Here is a 25,531-nt window from a genome sequence, read left to right on the forward strand (position 1 = left end):
AAGTTACTGAGGAAGTATCACAGATAAACCGTTAACAGCTCTGCCGGAAACACACACACACACACACACACGCTCTCTTTCTCTTTCTCTCTCTCTCTCTCTCTCTCTCTCTCTCTCTCTCTCACCTTAAAGACATTTTTTTTACTGGACAGCTCATTGGCCCATTGAAGTTGAGCTCCTCTGAGATCCATGCTGCTCTCAGGACGACTGTTCCCCGGTTTCTACACACACACATAATGTATATCATTTATAATGTAAATCATTTGTGTTGTATTGGTTCCATGTTATTTCTTGTTCGTGTTACCCAGCTTTCAGGATTTTGGCTTTTAGGGTCTTTGAAGAACACAAGACTGTTTCCCACTAAAACCACCCATGAAGGGCTCCAGTTTTTCCTACAAACAGAGAGAAAGTCATTGTGTAAATAATACAGTAGAGATCAGAGGATCCGTCTGTGCTTTAACATATCCAACATGATTTCAATTAGGGCTGTGCAATTAATCTCATGTTTTTAATTTTCAATTTCAATTAAAAAAAATTTAATTAAAATAATAATCAAGGTCAAATTATTATTGTGCGATTAAAATATAAATTGCATCCTGCTGGACCGATGTGTTTGTAAGACACATGTAGTCTATAGCAACACTTACTAAATAAAAAGGTTAAATAAATGCATGTTTTCAAAGTCATGGCATAATTGTGTTAAATAATTGTGATGATGATGATATTGCCCATAATCAAGCAGCCCTAACTTAAACATGGTAACTTTTATACGACACCATACAGTTTAAGAAAAAACACTACACCTTTGTACCTAAAGTATCAGCAGCTCACAGGTTTATATTTGTATCAGCAGCTGTATTCATATCTATATCTAAATGATACACATGAGGACCTTTTTAAACCAGCGTCAAAGTGACAACTTGTGCATCTTCATTACTGAAAGTGTAGTTTTATAAAGTGTCTGTTAACATAAACTTCACAACATTAGTTTGTTTTAAACAAGAGAAACTATTTGTAGATAAAGTACAAACAGAAGTTGTGAGTTTCTAAAATGACTAGGTTGACTTTTAAAGTGATGAGTGTAAATGCATTTGCATGTTGGCTTCTATCACACGTATGTATGTGTGGATACATGTGCGCATGTGTGTGTGTGTGTGTGTGTGTGTGTGTCTGTTTGTGTTGATAAGCTCACCGCAGTTTCCGGCCTCCTTCTGCGATCTTGGTTTTGTTGAGCAGACCTGCCTTTTCCAGCTCCTGAAATGACAGAATCAGTCCAATGTGTTTGTGTTAGTATAAGATTTCAGCTTCAGAATCACATCATCACTAATCGCTTTCATTCATTGTACAGATTTCAGTCTATGTTTATATCTGCACTGCTGATAAGATCAGCTTGATTTTTTTAACTGGTTCTTGTTGATTAATGGTGGCCAGTGATTTTCTGATGCTGGTCAAACTGGTAGACCCATATAGCATTGATGTTAACTACAAAATGTAAACCAGATGACCATGGTTGATAAAGCTCAAAGGAGTAGTTCACTCAAAAATAAAATTCTGTCATCATTTCCTCACCAAACCTGTTTTCATTTATTTGTTCTGCTGAATACAAAAGACCCCTTAACTGGTCTAGTGAGTGGGACAAATTTTAATCTATCACGACTAACTATATATCGTATTAGAATGGAGTTTCAAAACATTTTAGCAAGTAATAATAATGCAGTGACAGTCATTTATTCATTTGTGACAAGAGTATGCAGCAAACAGCTGACACCTAGTGGCCGTTGTTGGTAAAACCACTAAAAGTGTAACCCAAACCTCATTTGTGATAATTTTATGTATAAAATATATTTTTATTTATTACAATAAATGTAAACTGCTATAACATTTTATTTTTATATCTTTACCTTCAGACACTTCCATAAAAAACTTTAAAGTGTCTTCTTTAAAACAAGACCATTATTAGGCTTTTAAACCAGAAAAAATGCCAGAGTTAAATTAATTTGAAAGTCATCACGTTTTCACCCCCCCCCCCCAACTCAAAAAGATTACATTAATTACAACCTTTTTTTATTTCTTCCTTTGTATTCAGCCGTTTTAAACAACATGAGGATGAGGTAATGAATGCAGATTTTTCAGTGAACTATTCCTTTAAAACTCCAGAAAATGACAACGGAATTAAAAAAAAAGTTTGTGTAAATTCCCAAGCATTATAGTTGTTTTCTTCTGAAAAAATAAAGCAGAAATATGAATGATATCATCTGGTTTCCGTGAAATTTTTGTTTTTGTATTCCCGTTGTTGTTACTGTGCATGTTATTCTAATGAAACTCTTATCATTGATATGTGTTATGTTTTACTGGGGTATCTGACCGGAGTTACACCATCACTGTCCGGTGAGATGTCTGATGATGAAGCTTCAACCTCCAGCCCGTAGTCTGACTGCAGATAAACACACACACACACACACACACATACATTTGTATTTCCTCTTTAGGTTCATATGAAATCTTATTTAGCGCCTCTTGCATCAGAATTTAGGTTTCATCAGCACTTCTGAGTTCTTAATATAAACACTGTCAAAAATTATATCAAATCAACATATGTCAGTGTTTCTCAAAGTTAGGGCGTGACAAATGGAAGCAAATTTGGTCATTTTTGTGTCCATCTCTATTAATGTAATTAAAGCAGAATAAAAACTTTAATGTGGAGAGGCGGTATAGGCGGTAGCTTTATAAAAGTTAGCAATGAATAAGTTTGTGTTACAGAATGAAAAAAAAACTGGAGATTCGGCACCAGCAGAGAAAACCAAGACAGACAGCATTGCATTATTATTATTATTTACACTTGAACAAAGTCTTATTTCATTATCAAGTGATAATACAATTGCATGTTTAATGTAATATAAATTTCAACAATTAAACTTAAAAGCCTATTTGATTACCATTTTGTTGGGGTGATTGGGGACAGGTTTAACTTAACAAATTAAGTTAAACAATTTTAACTTGTTTATATACTGTAAGTTATTTCAACTTTTCACAAGTAAAACTTGAAGTAGTAGGTTGAATTGACTTGAATAACCTAGTTGTTTTAACTTCACGCTGCATTTTTTACAGTGTGCACTTGTAAGATGTAAAATAAATCTTTGGTGTCCCCAGATTACGGATGTAATAGTTTTAGCTCAAAATACCCAATAGCTAATTTGGTTTAGCATATTAAAATTGACACTATGTAGGTGTGAGCAAAAATGTGGTGTTTTTGTATGTCCTTTTAAATGCAAATGAGTTGATCTCTGCACTAAAGTGATAGGCCGATAAAATGCAGAGGCAAAAAATTTCAGTAAATTTGTTGTTTGTACTTTTTAACATGACGTCATGATGTGTCACACACTAGTTCAACACACTTTATTCAAACAGTACAGTGAGATGTCAGATGCACATTAAGTAGGTATTATTATGTTAATTATTAATGATGTAAAAATGTTTTAAAAGGGTATATGTTATGCATAGCAAATGTTTACCTAGTTTTACCAACTTTCAGCCATACAGCTTTCTTAATATCACTATCGTTAATGGTTAAAAAAACATCAGTTGACCACTACTTACAATATAATCCACATCAATAACAACAAACAAAAGTGTTGTTGCTTCAAAAGTTCAGTCACCTGTCATATATTACTGATAGAGTTTGATTTGTTATCATGAGAATGTTTTATAAAAACATCACAAGACAAGTTCATGTATTTTACTGTAAGGGGGTGTGTCTACACCAAAGTGTTAACCTGGCTAACACCAGACCAGTTTCATAGAGAATGAGACGTCGTCTGGGAACCATATGCTCATTTTCTCGTATTTGAGGCGTGGTTTACCAATGTCCAGAGCTGTTTATTGGGTGCTACGAATGTCAATCAAATGCGTCTGTACGTAGCTCATATTGATATTAAAAAGCAACACAACTTAGTGGCACTGTGACAACCACAGTACAGGCATAATGACAATATGATATTAATAAATACCACTTATCATTTATAAGTTAATTGTACTTCATCTACGACGATGCCTAGCAGGTTGGTCCTATAAAACTCTGTGGCTATCATGTCTTTCCATATCCAAACATCCATATGAAATTGTTTAATGCCAAAAGTTGCTCTTTTCTTAAATAAACTTGCGTTCAAAACTACTTCAAGAACACTATCTAAGGCTGCATTGAAAAGTAACTTCGCGTCTGCTCCGCGTTGGATAAACAAAACTGCTTCGGTGTGTCGCATAGACGTCGTCATCGTCTTGCTGCCCCCTCCCTGTTCTGTGATTGGTCCCCTATTTCATGGACAAAAAAGGTCCATAGTTTCCATGCTAGACTTGCAGCGTGAATAAATTTCCGCGCAAGGCAGCATGGGAAACCCAGGGAACCAAAGTATTTAAACGCAGCTGAAAACGGCAGGAGGACGCCGACTGTAGGCGTTTGACAGATTTTTATCAGTTGTGCGCTTTGATGCTATGATATTTCTGCTTTGTTTATCAGTCGTTTATCAACCGGTTGGTTGTTGTGATGTTTGTCCCGCCCCTCCTCCACTGTGATTGGACAGCTGAGTGAAAAGTGACAAAGACGGACTGAGTGTTTCACACACAAAGTTGAACATTTTTCAAATCGTGGTGCTCAGTGTGGCGAAACCGGTGGGGACCGACAATTAGTGCAAACAAAACCAACCAGCTGCTGGCATTTTTAAAATGTGCGACGCTTCCATTGCAAACAATTGAAAAAATGCATCAGCCGCTGGCATAAACGCTTTGGTGTGCACGCTACATTAATGTTTGTAGTGTTTTTCTGGTTGATGTACAGTATGTATGTAAAATCTTTTAATAGTTTAATTTGTCTGCTTCAGTTTGTTTCACCATAAAACAGAATGACAATAAACCAACTTCCGTCAAAAACACAGAGATGGTGTTCACGCTGAATAGATAATGATAGATAAACGTGGGCATCATATATGTGAACGTGCTCATGAGTGTGATTATTATTTTGTGAGTTGATTGTGTGGAAGATTTGAGTTTGTGTGTTGTGTAAGGTTTTGTGTGCAGGTACATCACTCTTACCTTTCCATTAGAATGAACTCTTTGTGTTGGCAGGAACATGGAGTGGGAGTGGTTTATTTGTGTCACGCCCCCAGTGGAGGTGGAGCTTCTGCCAAGAGGATCCTCATAGATGGCAGAAGGGGAGGTGAGAGCTTCGGTCGACGCCGCGCGCTGCATCTTCTACACAAGAGTTTATCCGGTTAGTTAAAGTCAGTCCAGCCACTTACATTTGCTTTAATTTGTTTACAAAACCACTCAGCTCAATTAGCAATCTCATTTACCTCATGTAAAAGACAAAAGCAGCTTAAACAACAGACCCAATGCACAGGTGGGCATCAGACAGACAAAAATAAGCTTGGGTCAGTGAACTGATCTTCCCTGCAGTCCACATATAATGATCATTATACAGAGAGAAAGAGAGAGAGAGAGAGAGAGAGAGAGAGAGAGAGAGAGAGAGAGAGAGAGAAAAAGAGAGAGAAAAAGTGAGAGAGAGATTTTATTGACTCACCTGATTCAGCTGCCAACCATTTGCATTATGGGTAATGTAGGGGAAGTCAGGTGACAGCTAAAGGAGACAATGAAAATATTTATTTGAGTAATATGTTGGGTCTCTCTTTAACACAAACAAACACACACATACAGAGATACACATTAAAGGCATGTAAATGTAAACTTAAACATAAAGGTGAGTTCACACTAATGCAACAAACACTCACAATCTAGTTTGGATTTAAGTTTACGTGTTTGTCAGATCAGTGTAAATGAAACTTTAAAGCTTTCAATCATTACAACCTGACTTTGGTCCAAAACGTTCCTCTAAAGGAAGAATTAAATGTGACAATACAGTTGTTATAAAGCAAACGAAATATATTAGGTACCTAGAAAACACGGTTCCTGTTTCACAACAACAAAAAACACAAAACTCAACTTACAAAATGAGCTCAATCTTCAGACGTTTAAATCTCGGAGAAATCTCTGAGGACGCTGCTTTTAGAAACACATAAACTTACAGTCTCTCTCTTTCTTTCTTTCTCTCTCTCTCTTTCAGTGTTTAAACAGAGCGACATATGACTTAAATTCAGTTCAGTTCATCTGACTAAGAACCCAGCTTCCTCTTTACATGAGGAAGACAACAACATCCCTCACCCTCGCTCTATTTCTCTTGCTCTCTCTCTCTCTCAATTTCAATTTTAATCTAAGTGTGCTTTATTGGCATGATAAATATTGTACATTTGTATTGCCAAAGAATTTGCAGGGCTGCATAGAAATAATGTAAATAAAAGTACAAATAAAACAAAGTATATAGTGCAAAATTAAAAGTAAAATCTCTCTCTCTCTCTCTCTCTTTCTTTCTCTCTCTCTCAGAAGGAAGTTGAGTAAAGTGTAAAAAAGTCAAATTCACACGTGCACACAGCAGTCAACGCGAGTGACTTTGTACAATACAAACTTTATCTCCATTATTTCTCAACTGTTCATTATCTCTCTACTATTATAAAAAACAAACGTTTGCTGAAAACTTCGGCTCATCAGATGTTTAAAGGACTTCATTAATCTCAAACTGTGCTCAGACTTTAAAGTCTACAATAAAAAACGTTATTTTATTACATACTTCAATGATTAAATGATCTGTGGTTTGTTATACGCACATATTTTATAGCTCTATATATTTTTACACCAATTGACTAATTTCTGACTTTTTTTAGTTCTTCAAAAGAAATGTGATAAGAAATCAAAGTTCAAACTTGTATAAAACATTTACATTCATTACGGCTCATAAATGAGAGTTTCCTTTCAGCATCATTCAGATTAAAGCGACTTCATAAAGAAATAAAACAGCGGTGGTGAAAATAAATCCTCTTTTTCATTTGCCTGTGTCTGTAATCTGTGACTCGAGCAGATGTCTCTCTATCACACACATTAGATTTTAGGGGAATAACACACAAACACACAGAGATGCTGCTGTACCCTATGTGTGACTCTGCTTCCTGAAGTCTGTAAGGAAAGTGACAGATGTCTGACATCACGCTGAACCTTCCCAGAATGCACTGCAGCGCTCTACATAAAGAAGAGGATAGCACGCACAGGTCAGGGGACACCTGGATGTTTATTAACACTAATAAACAAGTTTATGTGGTGGTTGATTATATTTAACCTCTATGTAAGGAATAATTGATGATGGGCTGTTGAATTATTTGAAAATAATGTACACCCAAGGTGGTAATGTTTACACCATTATTTTCAAATAAGTCAAAGTACCGAAGTCAATTATTCCTCTTATACCACGGTTAACACAAACATAGCTCTGGTGTCTATTTTTAAGACATTTAATAGGTCAGGTGTGTGGTTATCAGAAAAATAATCAACACCAATGGAACATTTCTCAGCCAATCAGAATACAGCATTCAACAGACCCGTGGTATATTTGAAGAGATTATACTTAAGTGAAGTGAAGTTATGTTTCGAATGATAACATGTTTTTCAGCTACTCTACTTTTCGTTTATTTTTAGAATGCAGTTCACTCATTACCTTAATGTGATTGATCTGATGATGAAGATGATGATGATGATCTTACCATGTTCTGGCTTGTCTCACGAGCTCTGCGAGGGGGTTTCCAGGAACGCTCTTTAGTTACGGTGTTAAAATAATAAAATCGTCCGGAGCTCGGGTCGCGGTACTGTTCCCACACCTGCAGCGTCTGCAGAGGTCGTTGACCCGGCAACGGTGATGGAGGCTCCGCCCACTGCCTCCTGCCCTGCTGTGATGGAGAATTCTGGGAGATGTACCCTGATGATGAGAGCTGTGAAAACAAATGAAGATGAAACGTTAAGACATAGCGTAAAATCTGGCGACTCAAGGGAGTTTTGAGTTTCAATGTCATTGCCACTGAATTAAATGGGTAAATATTCAGGTAACAAGTTATATGGTCATATTTACTCACTCATGACTTTATTTTCTCAAACTATTGACCTGAAAAAGGAAACTATCATGAATGTTTACACTAATGTTAAATCCTGATACATCTACAGCTGCTGATGTTTGCAATCTAAAAAAGTCTGTGTTATTTTTGACCCATTATGGGTAAATATTGGACAGAACACACCACTTGGTTAAAACTGACCCAATGCTGGGTTATTATACCCCATGGTTGCATAACGACAACCCAACATTGGGTCATTTTTAACCCAGCATGTGTTTTGTCCAATTCATTTAACCATTATGGGTCAAAAATAATCCAGACATTTTTAGAGAGTGTATTTTTATAGTTAATTTTAAATGCTTTTATCTTTGCGGTTACATCTGATAATGCTAGATATGTCTTTGACTGCAATGGATTATGGGGTTTTATGGTTGTTTGTCCAGGACAATCAGGTTTTGAGTATACTGATCTGGATTATATGACATACAGTACAGTGTACAGTATTGTGTGTGATACCTGTGATGGACAGCAGGTGTCTCTCCATCTGCACTGCAACTCAAATTAACTTCTTACAGTATCACTTTTTATTATTGGACACTAAATATTATTATTGATGTGTGGCAATCTCCAAAAAATCTAGTACTTCACATTTACTGTGTATATTTAAAAAGTAAAGTCAGGAAGTTTTATTCATAAAAAAATTTACCCCAACAACGCATGAGAAACTAGTTGTCAAGACAATGACCCTGAATATTTTAGGTGTATCATCATATATTACAGACCTCTTAAACATGACTTAGCATAATACATCTAACTGTATGTCTAATCCTGAATCTAAATATAACAACACAATATCATCAGTCTTATACATTTATAACCGGCCTGTCAAAAATGTAATCACAATTAATCAAATACAAAATAAAAGTGTGCACTGCGTGTAATTATTTTGTATATATAAATACATATATATATATATATATATACATATGTATTGATATTGATATTGATATATTTTATATTATATATTGATAAATACATATAATAAAAAATGTATATATATATATATATATATACATATATATATATATATATATATATATATATATATATATATATATATATATATATATATATATATATATATATATATATATATATATATATATATATAAATAACATTTTTCTTAAATTTATATATGTATGTGTGTATTTATATATACATAATTGCACAAAATACACACAAATATACTATGCAAACACAAACCATTTACCATTTAATAAACATCCTATATAAATTTACAAAAATCAACATAGTAATAGGGTACCTTAATTTAAAGCTGGTGATCATTCAGTGTCATGGTATTAGCATCTTATACTATAAGTTCATGTGAATATTTTAATGCTTAATCTGTAGAATTAAAATATCACGTTTTCTCATGCATCAGGACTTGACTACACAATAAAGTTAGTTAACTCTTTATTGTTATAATGTTATATTGTGTTTATCAGGATTTAATATAAAACTGTAAGTTATTTTCTCTGGACACGCCTGCTCTCTTCACATGTGTTTGGGTGGACACATCTACAGCATGTGTGTTAGTCACACCAATGCACTTTTACATGCAGAATACAAATAACATTTATTCTGAATACAGCAGCTCCTTAGAGATCAGGACATCCAAAAAATAAGACTTTAAGACAAAATAAACATTTAAAAGACATTAATAGCGACCAAACACGGCCCGGATGTCTAGGCTGAAACAAGGCAAAATTTTGGTCTGTCAATGAAAATTTAATAAACCTCTAAACAAAGACCAAAAATAAATGAAATAAAATGAATAAAACCAAACACCTTGTATTCACTGTTGACTTTCATCTGAAGTTATTTTAGTGAAATAGACATGTAAACACAGTTTTTTTTTCTAGCTGTGGGTTACTGGTCTATAGTTAACCTAGACGGTCAAATGATGGTTACATCCATGTCCTCCTTTAAAATGGCATTTCCATAAATATTAAAGCTTTCTCACTTCTGCTTTAATGACTTTTAAATGGACACTGCGCCAACACTTAATATATAATAAACAATGGTAACCACACAGTTGACAGCACCCATTAACTCCCATAGTATTTTTTCCTACTATGGAAGTCAGTGGGTTTTATCTGCGTGCAATCATTTATCAAAATATCTTCTTTTGTGTTAAAAAAAATCATGAAGGTTTAGAGGAAGAGTGGGTCAACTATTCCTTTACTAAACTGGTATCAGTGTGATTTGTTTGTGGATGTATGACATTACACATCATACACTAATGTCTCACATAATCCATTTTTGTCTTCATTCTCTCTCACTATATATGTATTGTTTTATATTTGAAAGCTTAAACAGACCTCAACCATTTTGCTTAAAGGACAAGTTCGGTATTTTAGACTTAAAGCCCTGTTTTCAGATTGTTTATGGTGAAATAGAATGGTTTTGACTGAAATTTCGACATTTTCGGCTGCCCTGAGAATTTTCGCGTGTTTGTGTTTCAGCTCAGACCTCTACAATGGGTTTAATGGTGCACTGGAACAATCCTTCCTAAAATGCATTAAACTTTCGTTTACAAAGACGTGAAACTCACCGAGTGGTCAGGGGTGTTCACTGGTATGCTCACACAAAAATCGCTCCAAAAGACGCATTCCAACAGGTTTTATCGTAGTTTTTACCAACTCCATTGACTGTATTAGACGTCCTGTGAGGTACGGTATTACTCCGCGCCGGGAACTTTGTTTCTATTCTTGCAATTGGCAAAGGCGGATTAGCGCCACCACCTGGGCTGGAGTGTTTATTATTCAAGCTCTAAGCGGAAGAATGTACGGGTGTGAGGCGTTTGGGGAAATAGGTCCACAAGTTAACAACGAATGCTAAAACAGCTGTTGGAAAGCATCTTTTGCAGCGATTTTTGTGTGAGCATATCAGTGAACACCCCTGACCACTCGGTGAGTTTCACGTCTTTGTAAACGAAAGTTTAATGCATTTTAGGAAGGATTGTTCCAGTGCACCATTAAACCCATTGTAGAGGTCTGAGCTGAAACACAAACACGCGAAAATTCTCAGGGCAGCCGAAAATGTCGAAATTTCAGTCAAAACCATTCTATTTGACCATAAACAATCTGAAAACAGGGCTTTAAGTCTAAAATACCGAACTTGTCCTTTAAAAAGTGTACTGTTAGTCTTTATAAATGATGACTTACTTGCGCCTCTAGCAATCTTTGGGCCCTATGAAATTTAATAATACAGACCTATTATGTTGCTATTGCTTTTGACCACTATTATCAGTCTTTAGTCAGAGACCTACCGTCTGTAGCTATAAGATGATTTATTGTGCAAATTTAAATTTAATAGAAAAATACATGACAGTAATCAAATATAAAAAACGTAAAGAAAACCTGTTAAATTGACTATTAATGAACTGTTAACGGTTGGCTATAATTGACACTAACATAAAAGGAAAAGGAAGCTCCGCAAATAACTGATATATGAAATGACTCTCTGACCTCTGTAGCTTCTATTTTAGTTTCTGATGTCCAGACTTATACTTCCTCATCAAAGATATCTCTAATTTGGCAGTTTATCATCTGATCCTAGTGAACGCGTCTAAAAAAAACGGTTGTAACTCTAGTCTTGAGGCTACGTAAAGCCGCCTTTCCACTGCAAACGACATTCAGACACGACTGTCAGTGTTTGCCCCCTAGTGGTAGTTGTTCTAAATTCCCTATGAGTAGGTTATGAAACTTTAATTTGAGACTTTTATTATATGCCGCTAGATGGCGTAGTTCCGCTTTGCGGTTCATTTTAGTTTCACTTTCACAGACGCTCGCTCCTTAAACAATAACAATTAACATTAATACTTCATTGCAATGCTGTACTTTGAGTAATCCGTTTCTATTACTAATATAAATGTTAATTATGATGTAAAAGGCCAGTTATATATATTGTGGTTAAAACTTTTATGTTATATTACCAATTTTACTCCACACGATGTATATATCATGTTTATTTGTATTATTTGACAACAATGTTATGTTAGCTGACTTAAATTGATATAATTCCTCTGTGTATTGCAGGAAAACCACATTAATACCTTTTGGCCATGATTGTATGCTGCTATGAATATTAATACTCAAAGTGCTACATAAAGAGTTAACTGTTGCCTGTCTCCTGTCACACTTCTTACCGGAGCCCCGTAATGGATGGGCATTAACCTACCTAAACACCACAAAAGTCAATTACATTTGGTCCTTCGAGCCGGATGCTGCATTCATTACGGTGATCAATGGAGCGACAGAGCCACAGTTATCCTCTTGATTCCACACACCCTGTCCGTAGACAGGACAGAGTACGTCAGCTGCCTGCTCATCTGCAAGACTATGATGTAGCATTACCCAAATCGCTGATGCCAGTCCCTGGACTTTATGATAGTCCATACGCACAATCAAGGATAGATCATACAGGAGCACAGCTGATTCTCAGTGGACAGGCCGAGCCAGTCTCGACTGTTGAACAGCCTTCTGGTTATGAGCAACACATGCAGTATGGACCAAGCCATATGAGCAGTATTAACGTTGAACTTAGTGACCTTGTGAGGCAGCTAGATGTTGGGAGCTCTATTAGTCAGCTTGCTACACCAGCAGCACGAAACATGACTCACAGTCATTCTGAACATAATTCCCATAGCAGCGGCACAGTATCGCCTGTATTGCCCAGTCTCGAACAGGCTGAGGTTACTTTGCTACCTCCGGTTAGACCAAAGGCTACCGCTGTCCCTTCGATCGCACCTTGGCGTTTGGGACATCCATTGCCTGTTTTCGCTGGCACAGGAAATCTTCCCCAGCAGTCAACTCCATGGCATATGACACAGACCAGACCCAGTTTGGCACCTGATATGGCTATATCACATCCTGATATCACTGCTTTACATACAGCAGCATATCAGCAAACTTCATACAGTGCAGCAGACATTCACTCCTCATGTCAAATCATTTCATCACTACCACAGACAGTCACGTCAGTGAAGCTGCCAATAGTTACTGCACACACAACCTTTGTGCCACCTGTCTATCAGCTACAGGCGAATCGACCAAGTCAATCGCAACAGCAGTCTTTCACAAGGTCAGATCCTTATCGGATAACGTCATCTGTGACAGGATATCATTCTACCTTACTGTCTTCTCAGACTCCACTCCAGCCACATTACTCTACTCCAGTTTCGACTTACCAACCAATGCCTGCGTCCCCTCCTCTTCAGCCTTCGTACCCTGCTTCATTTTACCAGCCAACGCCTGTGGGCCCTCCACTCCAGCCAGTTCCAATTCCAGCTTTGCCTAAGCTTGTGAATGACAGTGAGCGTGAGTTTACAGACCTAAAGATGGCTTTGGACAATCTCCTCAATCCCCGTACTGAGCTTACTGAACATTATAAATATAGGGTGTTAATGGAACAATTGGTTCTGGAGGAGGCAAAGCTAATTGCACAAGCATGCCGGCATCATTCAGCACCTTATACAGCAGCGATGACCAGTTTACAACGCCAATACGGCCAACCTCACCAATTGGCACAAAGTGAAATAGCGGCCCTCCTAAATTCACCTGACGTTAAAGTAGGAGATGCAAAGGCTTTCCAGAGTTTCGCTCTTAATGTTGACTTGTTGGTGGGCATGTTGATGTCCCTTGAAGGACCACAGGGGCGAGAGCTTACCTGTACAGGACACGTTGATAGGTTACTCAGTAAGTTACCGAAGTACTACAGAGATAGCTTTATTGAACACCTCCAGTTACGGGGCCGACTGAGTTCTGTTAGCCTAAACCCATATAATTTGCATGACCTTGCAGACTGGCTGAAAGTAAAGGCAGAGGCCCAGCGTTTATCCTCAAAAATGGTGCAGCGCTATCAAACTGAGAAGGTTCAAGCAAGTAGAGAACGTCAGCCTAAACTAAAGCCCCCAGCTCGGCCCATCGCTGTCTATCATGGAAGTAATCAGCCCAAAGAGGTAAGCACCGTACATTTGGTTGCTACGGAAACTGCAGGTGCTCAACAATCAGCTAATAGGTTCAAGCGCCTATGTCTGTATTGTAAAAGTCAGGAACACTACTTGTCACAGTGCAATGAAATCACTAAACACTCGCCTGCACAGATTCTGAAGTGGATTAAGGATGGCAAGAGATGTTGGAAATGTGGACGTACAAGTCATAAATGTGAAGAATGTACACTAAAGAAGCCTTGTTCAGAATGTGGCGAGGTACATCTTGGGGTCCTACATCGTATCGCACTGGAAGTTTCCCGCACTGTGCTGCTTACGACATCTCAAGATCGTGCCTATCTGTCGACTTCAAGCTCTACAGGACGGGTTTACCTAAAGGTGGTTCCAGTGCTGCTGTGGAAAGGCAAGAGCTCCATACCGACATATGCCATTCTGGATGATGGCGCCCAGAGGAGCATTATCCTTTCAGAAGCAGTCCAGCGGCTAGGTCTTGAGGGTGAAAATGAAACTATGACCCTACGCACCATTCGGCATGATATCAGTGTGTTACAAGGGCGGTCCGTTGATTTACTGCTTTCCACCCAGTCAAACCCAAATGAAAAATATACCCTTATGGGTGTGTTTTCGGCTCCTCTCCTTACATTGTCTGAACAAACATACCCGACTAGGAGACTTCAGCAATGTTATTATCATCTCAGAGAGATCCCTCTTCCATCCTTCGATAAGGTCCAGCCTCTTCTGCTAATCGGGTCCGACTATCCAAACTTGATCACAGCCAAAGAGCCTATCAGAATAGGACCAGCTGGTGGCCCAGCAGCTGTAAATACGCAACTTGGTTGGGTTCTCCAGGGACCAGATGGACTCCTTTCACATCAGGTACCTACACAGCAATGTTTATTTACTTCCCTCTCACCAATACCAGATCCGGTTTACCAACATGTCGAACGACTGTGGCAGCTAGATGTACTACCATATCGCAGTGAGAAGCTAGTAACACGGTCAAAGCAGGATCAAAGGGCTATAAACATGCTGGAGACAAAGACACAGCGAGTGGAAGTTAATGGCGTTGAGCGCTACGCTACCCCACTTCTTCGTGTCCAGGATGCTACCCCCTTGAGAGGAACCAAGGAATCAGTTCTTTCCAGCCTCAGGAACTCTGAAAGGCGCCTGAGTAAAGACCCAGAAAGAGCTAAAGTTTACGAAGCCGAAATACAGAAACTCCTAGATGCAGGCTATGTTGTCAAAATACCAACGGAGCATCTGTGGACAGATAAGGAGTCGTGGTTCATACCGCATCATCTTGTCCATCACAACGGCAAGGACCGGCTGGTTTTTAACTGCTCCTTCGTGCATCAAGGAATTTCACTTAATCAGCAACTACTTCCTGGGCCCAGCCTCGGTGCCTCTTTACTAGGAGTTCTCCTGCGGTTTCGGCAGTATCCTGTTGCCATTAGTGGTGATATCCGTGCGATGTTTCACCAAGTGAGACTTCTGCCGGAGGACAGATCCCTGCTGAGGTTCATTTGGAGGAACATGCGGAGGGAGGATCAGCCTGACATCTATGAATGGCAAGTCTTGCCTTTTGGAACGACCTGCAGTCCTTGCTGTGCCTCCTTTGCTTTGCGTAAACATGTTCAAGAACAACAGCCTGGCAATGAAGAGGTGTTACAGTCTATAGAGCAGAGTTTCTACGTAGACAACTGTCTACAGAGCTTTTCGACCCCTGAAGAGGCTAAGGAACTAATTGACAAGATGAGACCACTCTTAGCCTCTGGGGGTTTTGAGATAAGGCAATGGGCTTCTAATGTTCCATCAGTAGTCCAGCACTTACCAGCAGGAGCACGTTCTGAGAGCATTGAACTGTGGCTTCAGCAGTATACCCCGGATCCTCTAGAACATGCTCTCGGTTTAATGTGGCATTGTCTCAAAGATCATTTAGGGTATAAGCATCGGGCAATAGGAGAGCATCCCCCAACAATGAGACACCTTTACAAAGTTCTAGCATCGCAATATGACCCCGTAGGGTTTATTGTTCCCTTCACTACCAGGGCCAAGGTGCTTATCCAGAAATTCTGGACCAAACCACGGAATTGGGATGATCCGAACTTACCTGCAAATTTGCTGGAGCAGTGGAACCTCTGGGAAAGAGAATTACCCAACCTTAGCAAAATCAAGTTGCCTAGATGTTATCTTCCCCCCAACTTTGCAGTGGAAACATCAAGATTTAGCCTGCATGTGTTCGGGGATGCATCAGAAGTGGCCTACGGATCCGTTGCGTATCTGCTTATTGAGCAGAATGGAGAAGTCCATACCTCCTTTGTCATGGCTCGCTCCAGGGTTGCCCCCAAACGACAGCTATCAATACCACGTCTTGAGTTGTGTGCAGCGCTGACCAGTGCTCAATTAGCCAGATTTCTCCAACAGGAACTGAGCATTGTTGTGGAAAATGTGACATTATGGACTGACTCCACCACCGTCCTTACCTGGATAAACTCTGAATCTTGCCGATATAAGGTATTTGTCGGAACAAGAATAGCCGAAATTCAAGAGCTCACTGGAGACCACACATGGAGGTATGTTGATTCCTCAAATAACCCGGCAGATGACATTACCAGGGGCCGGACACTTACTGAGATAGCAAGCCCTGGTAGGTGGAGTCAAGGTCCAGAATTTTTGAAGGAACCACCAGAGCAATGGCCAACTACACCCATGGCAGAAATCCATGATGATCCTGCGGAAGCAAAGAAAGGTATTTTCTGTGGCCTAGCAACAAATGACCAAAGCTCTGGAATGCCTGATGTATCAAAATATACCTCATGGAAAGCCTTGGTTGATGCCACTTACCAGTTCCTTCACGGGGCGGCTACTCAAGATACAAATGCACAAACTCCAGACTACCGAAGTGCAGAAGCTTGCATACTGAGCCAGGCTCAAGAGGAATCTTTCTCAGAGGAGTTTAGAGCCCTAAAGACAGCAAAACTGGTGCCCGTATCCAGCCGTCTGCATACCCTTGCGCCAGAGTTTGATCACACGCTGGCACTAATCCGTGTGGGTGGTAGACTACGGAAACTGTCTGATTCCACTGAGACTGAGATACACCCAGTGGTCTTAGACCCACACCATTCAGTGACTAAGCTCCTCATAAGGCACTTCGACGAGCGTTTACTTCATCCAGGTCCAGACAGGGTTTTCGCAGAACTACGTCGCTATTATTGGATTCTGAGAGGCAGGCAAGCAATTGAAAAACATCAAAGGGAATGTGTGGAGTGCCAGAAGTGGAGGGCTAAGCCGATAGTACCCATTATGGCTGACATACCCACAGCTCGTCTGCGACTCAACCAACCGCCTTTTTTCTCGACTGGAGTTGATTGCTTCGGGCCCTTTATTGTTAAGATTGGCCGGCGCTCAGAGAAGCGATGGGGAATCATCTTCAAGTGCTTGACAACCCGATGTATTCACCTTGACCTTCTTAACAGTATTGATTCAGATGCATTCTTATTGGCACTTAGGCGTTTTATCGCTGGAAGGGGAACACCATCTGAAATTCTCTCAGATCAAGGGACTAATTTCAGAGGAGCAGAAACTGAATTAAGGCAAGCCTTTAAGGAAATGGAGCCCAGGCTGCAGGAGCTGCTATCTGACTATCAGATCACCTTTAAGTTGAATCCTCCGGCTGCACCACATTTCGGAGGCATCTGGGAAAGGGAGATTAGATCAGTAAAGTCTGCCCTGCAAGTAGTTATAGGAAGTCAACCTGTTCCAGAGGAAGTGCTGAGTACTGTCTTAATCGAAGTAGAAGGTATTCTGAATAGCAAGCCATTAGGTTACGTTTCATCTGACGTAGCGGACTTAGACCCGGTCACTCCTAATATGCTGCTTATGGGCCGACGGGATGCCTCGCTTCCTCAAGTTATTTACACTCCAGAACCTGTAACCAAGCGCCGCTGGCGTTATACTCAAAGTATTGTTGATCACTTCTGGTTATACTACACCCGACATTACCTGCCTGACTTACAGACTCGACAGAAGTGGCAACGAGAAACACAGGATCTAACTGAGAACACAGTGGTGATGATTATGGATCCACAACTTCCTAGAGCCAGCTGGCCAGTTGGTCGGGTTGTTAAACTGATACCCAGTGCTGATGGACATATCAGGTCAGCTCAAATACAGGTCAAGGATTGTCTATACTTAAGGCCTGTCGCCAAACTTGTAAGACTTCCACCAATTCCTGATGGAGATGAAACTAATCCCGGAGACTAGGGAATTTACTTTATTACATATTAGCTATGCTAATCTGGGGGCGGCTGTTCTAAATTCCCTATGAGTAGGTTATGAAACTTTAATTTGAGACTTTTATTATATGCCGCTAGATGGCGTAGTTCCGCTTTGCGGTTCATTTTAGTTTCACTTTCACAGACGCTCGCTCCTTAAACAATAACAATTAACATTAATACTTCATTGCAATGCTGTACTTTGAGTAATCCGTTTCTATTACTAATATAAATGTTAATTATGATGTAAAAGGCCAGTTATATATATTGTGGTTAAAACTTTTATGTTATATTACCAATTTTACTCCACACGATGTATATATCATGTTTATTTGTATTATTTGACAACAATGTTATGTTAGCTGACTTAAATTGATATAATTCCTCTGTGTATTGCAGGAAAACCACATTAATACCTTTTGGCCATGATTGTATGCTGCTATGAATATTAATACTCAAAGTGCTACATAAAGAGTTAACTGTTGCCTGTCTCCTGTCACACTTCTTACCGGAGCCCCGTAATGGATGGGCATTAACCTACCTAAACACCACAAAAGTCAATTACAGTAGTTGTAATGAATTTTTAGCTAAATAAACAGCTATGCATATATGACAAAGACTGCCATTACCCTAGAGCAGTGGTTTTCAATCTTGTCCTAGGGGACCCACAGCTCTGCATATTTTGTATGTCTCCCTTAACTGACACACCCAGTTCTGTTCATGAATCTCTCCCTTAATGAGCTGATGATCTGAATCAGGTGTGTTAGATAAGGGAGACATGCAAAATGTGCAGGGCAGTGGGTCCCCTAGGACAAGATTGAAAACCACTGCCCTAGAGAACATACAGAGACAAAAAAAAAAAATTGGTATAGGCTACATATAAAATTAATCATTTATTACTTATCAATCTTTTTTTAATGATTCAAATGTTATTAATAAAGTTAAACAAAATAGATTAATAATTTTCACAATATACTAAAATACATCACTTCTGGTTGGCATATCACATGCGTTGTAGTGGCACAATTTTTTTAACGGATCCAATGCTTAAAACAGAACCGAAAATTGAGCATCCGCAGTTGGTCGTCACTCTGGGGCCCAAAAGTGCATGGGCGCCTAAAATTGTCCTAACTACCCAAACCCCCCCTCCACCTAAGTAGTGCCCCTGACTACATTGAGTTTCAGACGACTCTCAGACTTCAGTGTAAGTTAATTTTGTTTCTTTCAGTTCCTCTGAGTTCTCTAGATGTCAAAGACAAAAGCTTTGTCTAACATTCAGACCAATAACTGATCTGATCCTATCCTACAATCAGAGTAAATCTAGAAAACAAAGGAAATCACAACATTTCTTGTTTATCATCTCAGTTAGGGCTGCAAAACGATTAATTGTTTTCATAATTTTTCATAGTTTTTCTTTACATCATATATGTGTGTGTAACTGTGTATAATAATTGTGTGTATATAAGTACACACACATGCATGTATAATTTTAAGAAAAATATATTTATATATATAAATAAAAATATATGATGTAAACAAAAACTTTTATTCTGCAAACGATTGATTAGCAAGTATTGACTGAGCTGGATTAGTTATCATCAGTGATGGTGTTGGTTGATGTCTTTAGCTCATCTGTGATGTCATCTGTCATGTCCGGACCATGTGTTGTGTAACAAGTCTTACTGCACTTAATCCTCTAGAGAAAAATGTGTTTTTCTGGCACACCGCCATCACAGCGTTTAACAGAGATTATTTTGAAGGGTCCATATAAAGAGCTTGTACTTGTACCGTATAATGGTTGAAAATGAGGGTAGTAACAATGTGTGATTGTTGCTTTAATCCTGATTACTGCCGAATGAAACACAAGAAACCACGCACAGACAAACACGTTCTAAACCACCAAGTCCTTCGCTTGTCTATATTTTTAGATATAATTGATGAAAACCGGGAGGCATAGACTGCAGACTACTGATGGCACATGGACCTTTTTGGGGATGTCTTCATTCTTTTCTGGGCTTGATTGTGTGAATCAAATTGCAGTCTATGCCTCCTGGTTTTAATATAAAATATTTATGATCAAATTGTCATTTTGGGCTGAAATAACCCTTTAAATCCATCTGCAAGATGCATAATGTATAAACATGGCACAGTGAGTTGAGTGTTACCTGTACATTTCCGTCTGTATGTCTGCGTGTGGCACTGGCTACGTCCCATTGACTGTAAGATTTAGTAGAACGGGTTATACTGGGTCTGGGGGAGTTTGTGTCCTGGTATGGGTTCTGAGGGAGATTACTGGAGCTCTGACTATAACCCAAAAATCCACCCTGAACCATGAGGCTTCCAGAAGAGGAGGAGGGGGGTAATGTGGGGAAATGTCCTAGAACTGAAACTCCAGCATTGTGTTTGTCCCTTGAGGAGCCGTTACTTAGATTCTCCAGAGATCGACAGAACTGTTTGTCATTCACTGATGGAGGAAAAAGAAGAAAGCGTTTCATTATACTGATGTAGCTCAACTGAAGATATTTTGGTACGATCACACGCTCAACACTAATGGGGCGTTTACACCAGACACGAATTAAGCGCTAAGCACAATTGATTTACGTTAAGTCAATGCAAAGATGTGATAGAGATCCTGCGGTGGGATTCAGTGAGGCGGCGCAAATTAAGTGTTTCGGGCATTTTGTGCTGGGATAACACTAGTTAAAAATTACACACGCAAATGAAGCGAATTAACTTATAATATTCAAATGTATAACTACGCACGAATAGCGCAATTTATTTGCTTCATTCGTGTCCGGTGTGAACGCACAGTAATGCTGTAATGGTGCATACCATACGCGAAGCATTGCGTTCTTCACTCTAAATTACTAGTGGGATTTAACTTCGTGTCATGCCAATGTTTCGCTTGAGTTGAATATTTTCAACCTGCGCGAAGAAACGTTTGAATTAAATCGCGCATGTAAACTTTTCACGGCAATTGTGCCGCCAAATTCACATCATTCACATCGCCCTTCTTGAGTTTGCTTCTATTTGCATCTTTGCATTGATTTTGTATTAAATACACTGTGATTACAATATCATAACTGGATCAGGACAGACACATGCATAATAAAATCACGAGGTCTTCATACCCGAGCCGTATGATAGCATGCAAGGTGTGCAGGAACCTCGTGAGATCATCTTGAAACTGCCACATTCTGATTGGCTGTCGAGCTGCGATGGGCGGAACGAGCTGACAGGTAACTCAATGACATATGTGGCTGGCACATATATTGGTTTCACCTTAGCGCCCACCCCGATCCTCCGAGCCTGCCACCAGTCTGCGTTAGTCTTTTTTAGAAGCAGAAAGCGTTCGCCCTCATGTATGGAGACCAAACGTCCGTCTGTCCCGCGGTACGAGTAGTCATACTGAGCCTCAAGAATCACAGTGCTCCCCAGTCCTGATCCTGATCCATCTTTACTCCCCGTCGGGCTGCTCGGAGAGGGTATGATGGTACCCCGACGCCAGCTGCCGGACAGCATGATGTTCAGCGGTAGAGAACGAGATGAAGTCAGCTGGAGATATCACAGGTGTTAGATGAGAGCGGATCAGCGCTGGATGACACCAGATGGGCCATGTTCTAAAATGAGAAGATATTTGTTATTATATTCAGCAAAGCCACAAATACATGGTATGCAAAATATCAGTCTTCTTCTTTGGGTTTTAACGGCAGATAATTCAATATAAATCAATAAATATAACTTTATACAAAACAAACAACACAAAAAGTGTAGCACTTATATAATATACAGCATTTCATGCATGATGCTATGTTAATATATATTAAGAATTTCTATAATATCAGTGATAACAATCACATTGAGTGAGAAATCTGTGATAAAAACACATCTCTATTTAGACCGGGTGTTAATGCTTTAATTATTTGTGCCCTTCCAGAGATGAACTTCCCTTCTACAAAGGAGAGAGAGAGCGAGAGAAATCCAGACGTCTCATTTTCGTCTCCCTGTGTCTCAGTCCAGTACAGATTGTGTGTGTGTGTGTGTTTGAGCTTTACTGATAATCCACAGCATGCACAGATAATCCTTACTACACTTCACTACAGTATTAGGATAAATGGTTTTTAGTTTTTTATTTACAAGAAAACCAGAATATCAATGGCTACATGTCCAGACAGTAATGCACATGCACATTTTATCTGCAGTTTTCTTTCTGTAATTTATATGTTTTATTTAGCATTTCAATATATCAAAATAAAAAAGAAAGACATTCTTAGTATTTGTTTAGTGTATGGTGCTTTACAGACATCAGCTCTGGATCAGAATCAATCTGTGTTCCCTTTCAATACGGTTCACTTCGCATTGCGTCAGTTAGCTGACGCTATGGGGGAAACTCCTGTTTACTCCGTGACTGAAGCCTATTGGTTAACGTCTGTACAAAGTACAGACCAATGACGTTTGAACCCGCGCGCGGGAGGAACGCGTCCCTATATAAGCGCGGTTCAATCGTCAGGAGCTCATATTATTTCTCCTTCAGCGCGAACCTCTCGCTGCTCCGAAGAAAAAGAAGAAGCCTTACCTCGCCGTTGACAAAAGCCCTGCAGCGGAGTCCAGGCCTAGCGTCTTCCCCTGCCGTTTTCCGGCTGAGAACCGAAGATAGCAGAGTCCAGGTCTAGCGTCTTCCCCTGCCGCTTTCCGGCCGAGAATCGAAGATAGCCTTCGCTTGCCGTGGTACGAGCCCTGTGCAGCGGACACACGCCTGACGAGGTCTCCCCTGCGGCCGCCCGGTAAGATCAATACTTTTAATATAAAGCTATAAGCTAGAAGAGCAGGCGCTGTTGTAATAGCGTCCAGCACAGCGGCTCGGTGAGCCTCTCTGCTATGAATTTCCTCCGAGCGCGTTACTGGTCTGGCACCTCCCACGCCGGGACCGCGCTTATGCTTTGGTTGTCTTATCCATGTTTCGTGCTCCCCCTGCTGTTCCTCTCTCGCCGGGATGAACACACGGCGAGCCATGAGACTAGATGGATGCATAGACAAGCACACACGGACTAACCCCCCCTGTGTTCTGTCACACCGCAACCGTTCATGCTTACAGAGTCCCTTCGCTCCTTTCACATTCAGTGGCGAGATCTCTGGCACATATATTAATCCCCCGAGTGCATCGGGTGATACCGTCACGACGCATGGCTGTTCTGTCTGTGTTGCTGCTCCCCTCTGCCGTTCCTCTCTTGTTGAGATGAACAAGCGGGGAACCGTAGACCTGGATAGATGCATACGACAAGCAAACACGGGCGGTCTGCCCCTGTCTCTGTCATAGCACAGCCACTCGTGCTCCACGCTCGCGGAGTCCCTCGCTCCTTTCCCCACAGTGGTGAGGTCTCTTAACGGCTTAGCTAGCACGCGGTATTACGGCTCGCTGCCTCTAAATGCAGCTGTCCAGTGTTCAACGATTACAGAGCTTCATGCCCCTCCCCTCCTGGAGCGGCGCGATCTCATTCGTCTGCTCGATAGGGCCGATTCGCCGCTATTGGAGCACCAAGAACACTCATTATAAGAGAGCTTCATGCCCCTCCCCTCCTGGAGCGGCACGATCTCATTCGTCTGCTCGATAAGGCGGACACGCCTCTATTGGAGCGCTAAAACACTTATTATAGAGCTTTACTGGCCTGAGCCGATCTCACTTCAGATAGCTCATTTTTCGTCTGCCTGGTCATTTCTCTCTGGTTTAGACGGAATCAGAGGCAGAACGAATTTGTTTATAATATACTGAGGCCCGAATACCTCCCTTTATTCAGTCCCGTCCTATATCAGTGCGCTGAATATTGGTACATTCTTATATATATATACCCGGTTTTTCTGCCCTTTTAATAAACGGCAAAACCGCGGGCCTCGCGGCAGACTTCCTCTCTGCGATGGGTTCAGTCTGACATTAAACTACCTAGACATACTACCCTGCTCCGTGAGCCGTTCGGTCACCGTCACTACTGAGGCTTGTTCACCTGAACGGCTGAGCTCTGGTCTCCGCAGCATAGCTGCATCAACAGAGAACGCAACTGTCTGGGAAAAAGGGGTTATGTCGCGCCTCGGCTGGACTGCCCTGAAATGTTTTCTGTGTGCTGTTTATCCAAACATACTGTGTAATACTGTCGGCTATGCGACCTCACTATAGTGGCGAACGGTATTTAATTCCTCTAAAAAGAGTAATTTCCGTGCTTACTATACTGTGTATTGACACCCACGGTTGTACGGTGTCTCTAAACACTTTATCGCCTTACTGACAAGCAATCAGTAATACGCACACACGGCCCGCTGTCCATAATTCTATCGACGCTAGCCGAAAAAACCCCGGTTTGGCCATATACTGTGTATTGACACCCCACGACTGTACGGTGTCTCTAACACCTTTCTGCCAAATTCGCTCGCAGCCCACCTCAGTTTCTCCGCTACGATGCTGATGGCGCAAACGAGCACGGTCTTACGGCTGTTATTCTCTCTTCCTAGAGGAAGGACAGCCTCAGACTTTTGCATGGCTCCAAGCGTTTGAATCGCGCCCTCTCCGGACGGCCACTCAAAGGCTTACAGCCAAGCGGTTTATGACGTTTTTCGGCCATATAGCTGATTTATATTAGCGGATCCGAAGACGCTCACACCTCCGCTCCAATACTCGGAGATATTAAGGGTAATATCAACCTCAAGTGAGCTTGCTACCCGCCACAATAAGTTTCAAAGCTTAAAGCGCGCGCACAGTCAGACGCGCGCGGCATCTCGTTTAAGACGGGCGCACGTACCCCTCTAACGAGCCTCAGAAAGCTGAATATCGTGGCATTCTGTTCATAAGTCCACTTCAGTTTGACTAAGCAAAGGTCCCGCCCCGAGCTGACGGCCGGGAAGCTTGCTTAAGTTACACACTGCTGCATGAAGTGCTGTCATTACGAGCTAGCCCAGCATTTGCTGTGGGTTGAACACGCTTTACGACGGCAATCAGCCTTCGGCGCGTGGAACGCCGTTTGTCTCATATAAATCACCTTGTACTGTGAATACGGTACATTAAGAGGATGATTTAGCACTGCAGCACTCTCGACCGTGTTATTGTGATAATGCGGTCGGGCAATCTACGGTGGTTTCATTATTTACCGAACCAGACTGAGATCTCGCCCCCTGAACAAGCTGACGAGTCATCTCCTTTATAAACTCATTGCATCGCTTTATAAGCTATGTTCAATCAGAGTGATACGCATCTCATGCTTAAACTACCAAT

At 40.5% G+C, this 25,531-nt stretch overlaps 1 protein-coding gene across 1 annotated transcript in view; it reads right to left on the minus strand.

Moving 5' to 3' along the window:
* Positions 1-25,531, minus strand: part of arhgap9 (Rho GTPase activating protein 9) — a 42,106-nt gene that overhangs the window by 7,757 nt on the left and 8,818 nt on the right. Inside the window, exons 2-11 of the mRNA XM_065272526.2 lie at positions 21,405-21,893; positions 20,439-20,737; positions 7,638-7,862; positions 7,030-7,119; positions 5,573-5,629; positions 5,086-5,244; positions 2,366-2,434; positions 1,193-1,254; positions 305-392; positions 126-221 (exon numbers count right to left, since the gene is read on the minus strand). Coding sequence (XP_065128598.1) covers positions 126-221; positions 305-392; positions 1,193-1,254; positions 2,366-2,434; positions 5,086-5,244; positions 5,573-5,629; positions 7,030-7,119; positions 7,638-7,862; positions 20,439-20,737; positions 21,405-21,795 — 1,536 coding nt within the window. The 5' untranslated portion in view covers positions 21,796-21,893. The remainder of the gene's footprint in view (positions 1-125; positions 222-304; positions 393-1,192; positions 1,255-2,365; positions 2,435-5,085; positions 5,245-5,572; positions 5,630-7,029; positions 7,120-7,637; positions 7,863-20,438; positions 20,738-21,404; positions 21,894-25,531) is intronic.

The sequence above is a fragment of the Paramisgurnus dabryanus genome, chromosome 7, assembly GCF_030506205.2.
Source record: "Paramisgurnus dabryanus chromosome 7, PD_genome_1.1, whole genome shotgun sequence".
Taxonomy (NCBI): domain Eukaryota; kingdom Metazoa; phylum Chordata; class Actinopteri; order Cypriniformes; family Cobitidae; genus Paramisgurnus; species Paramisgurnus dabryanus.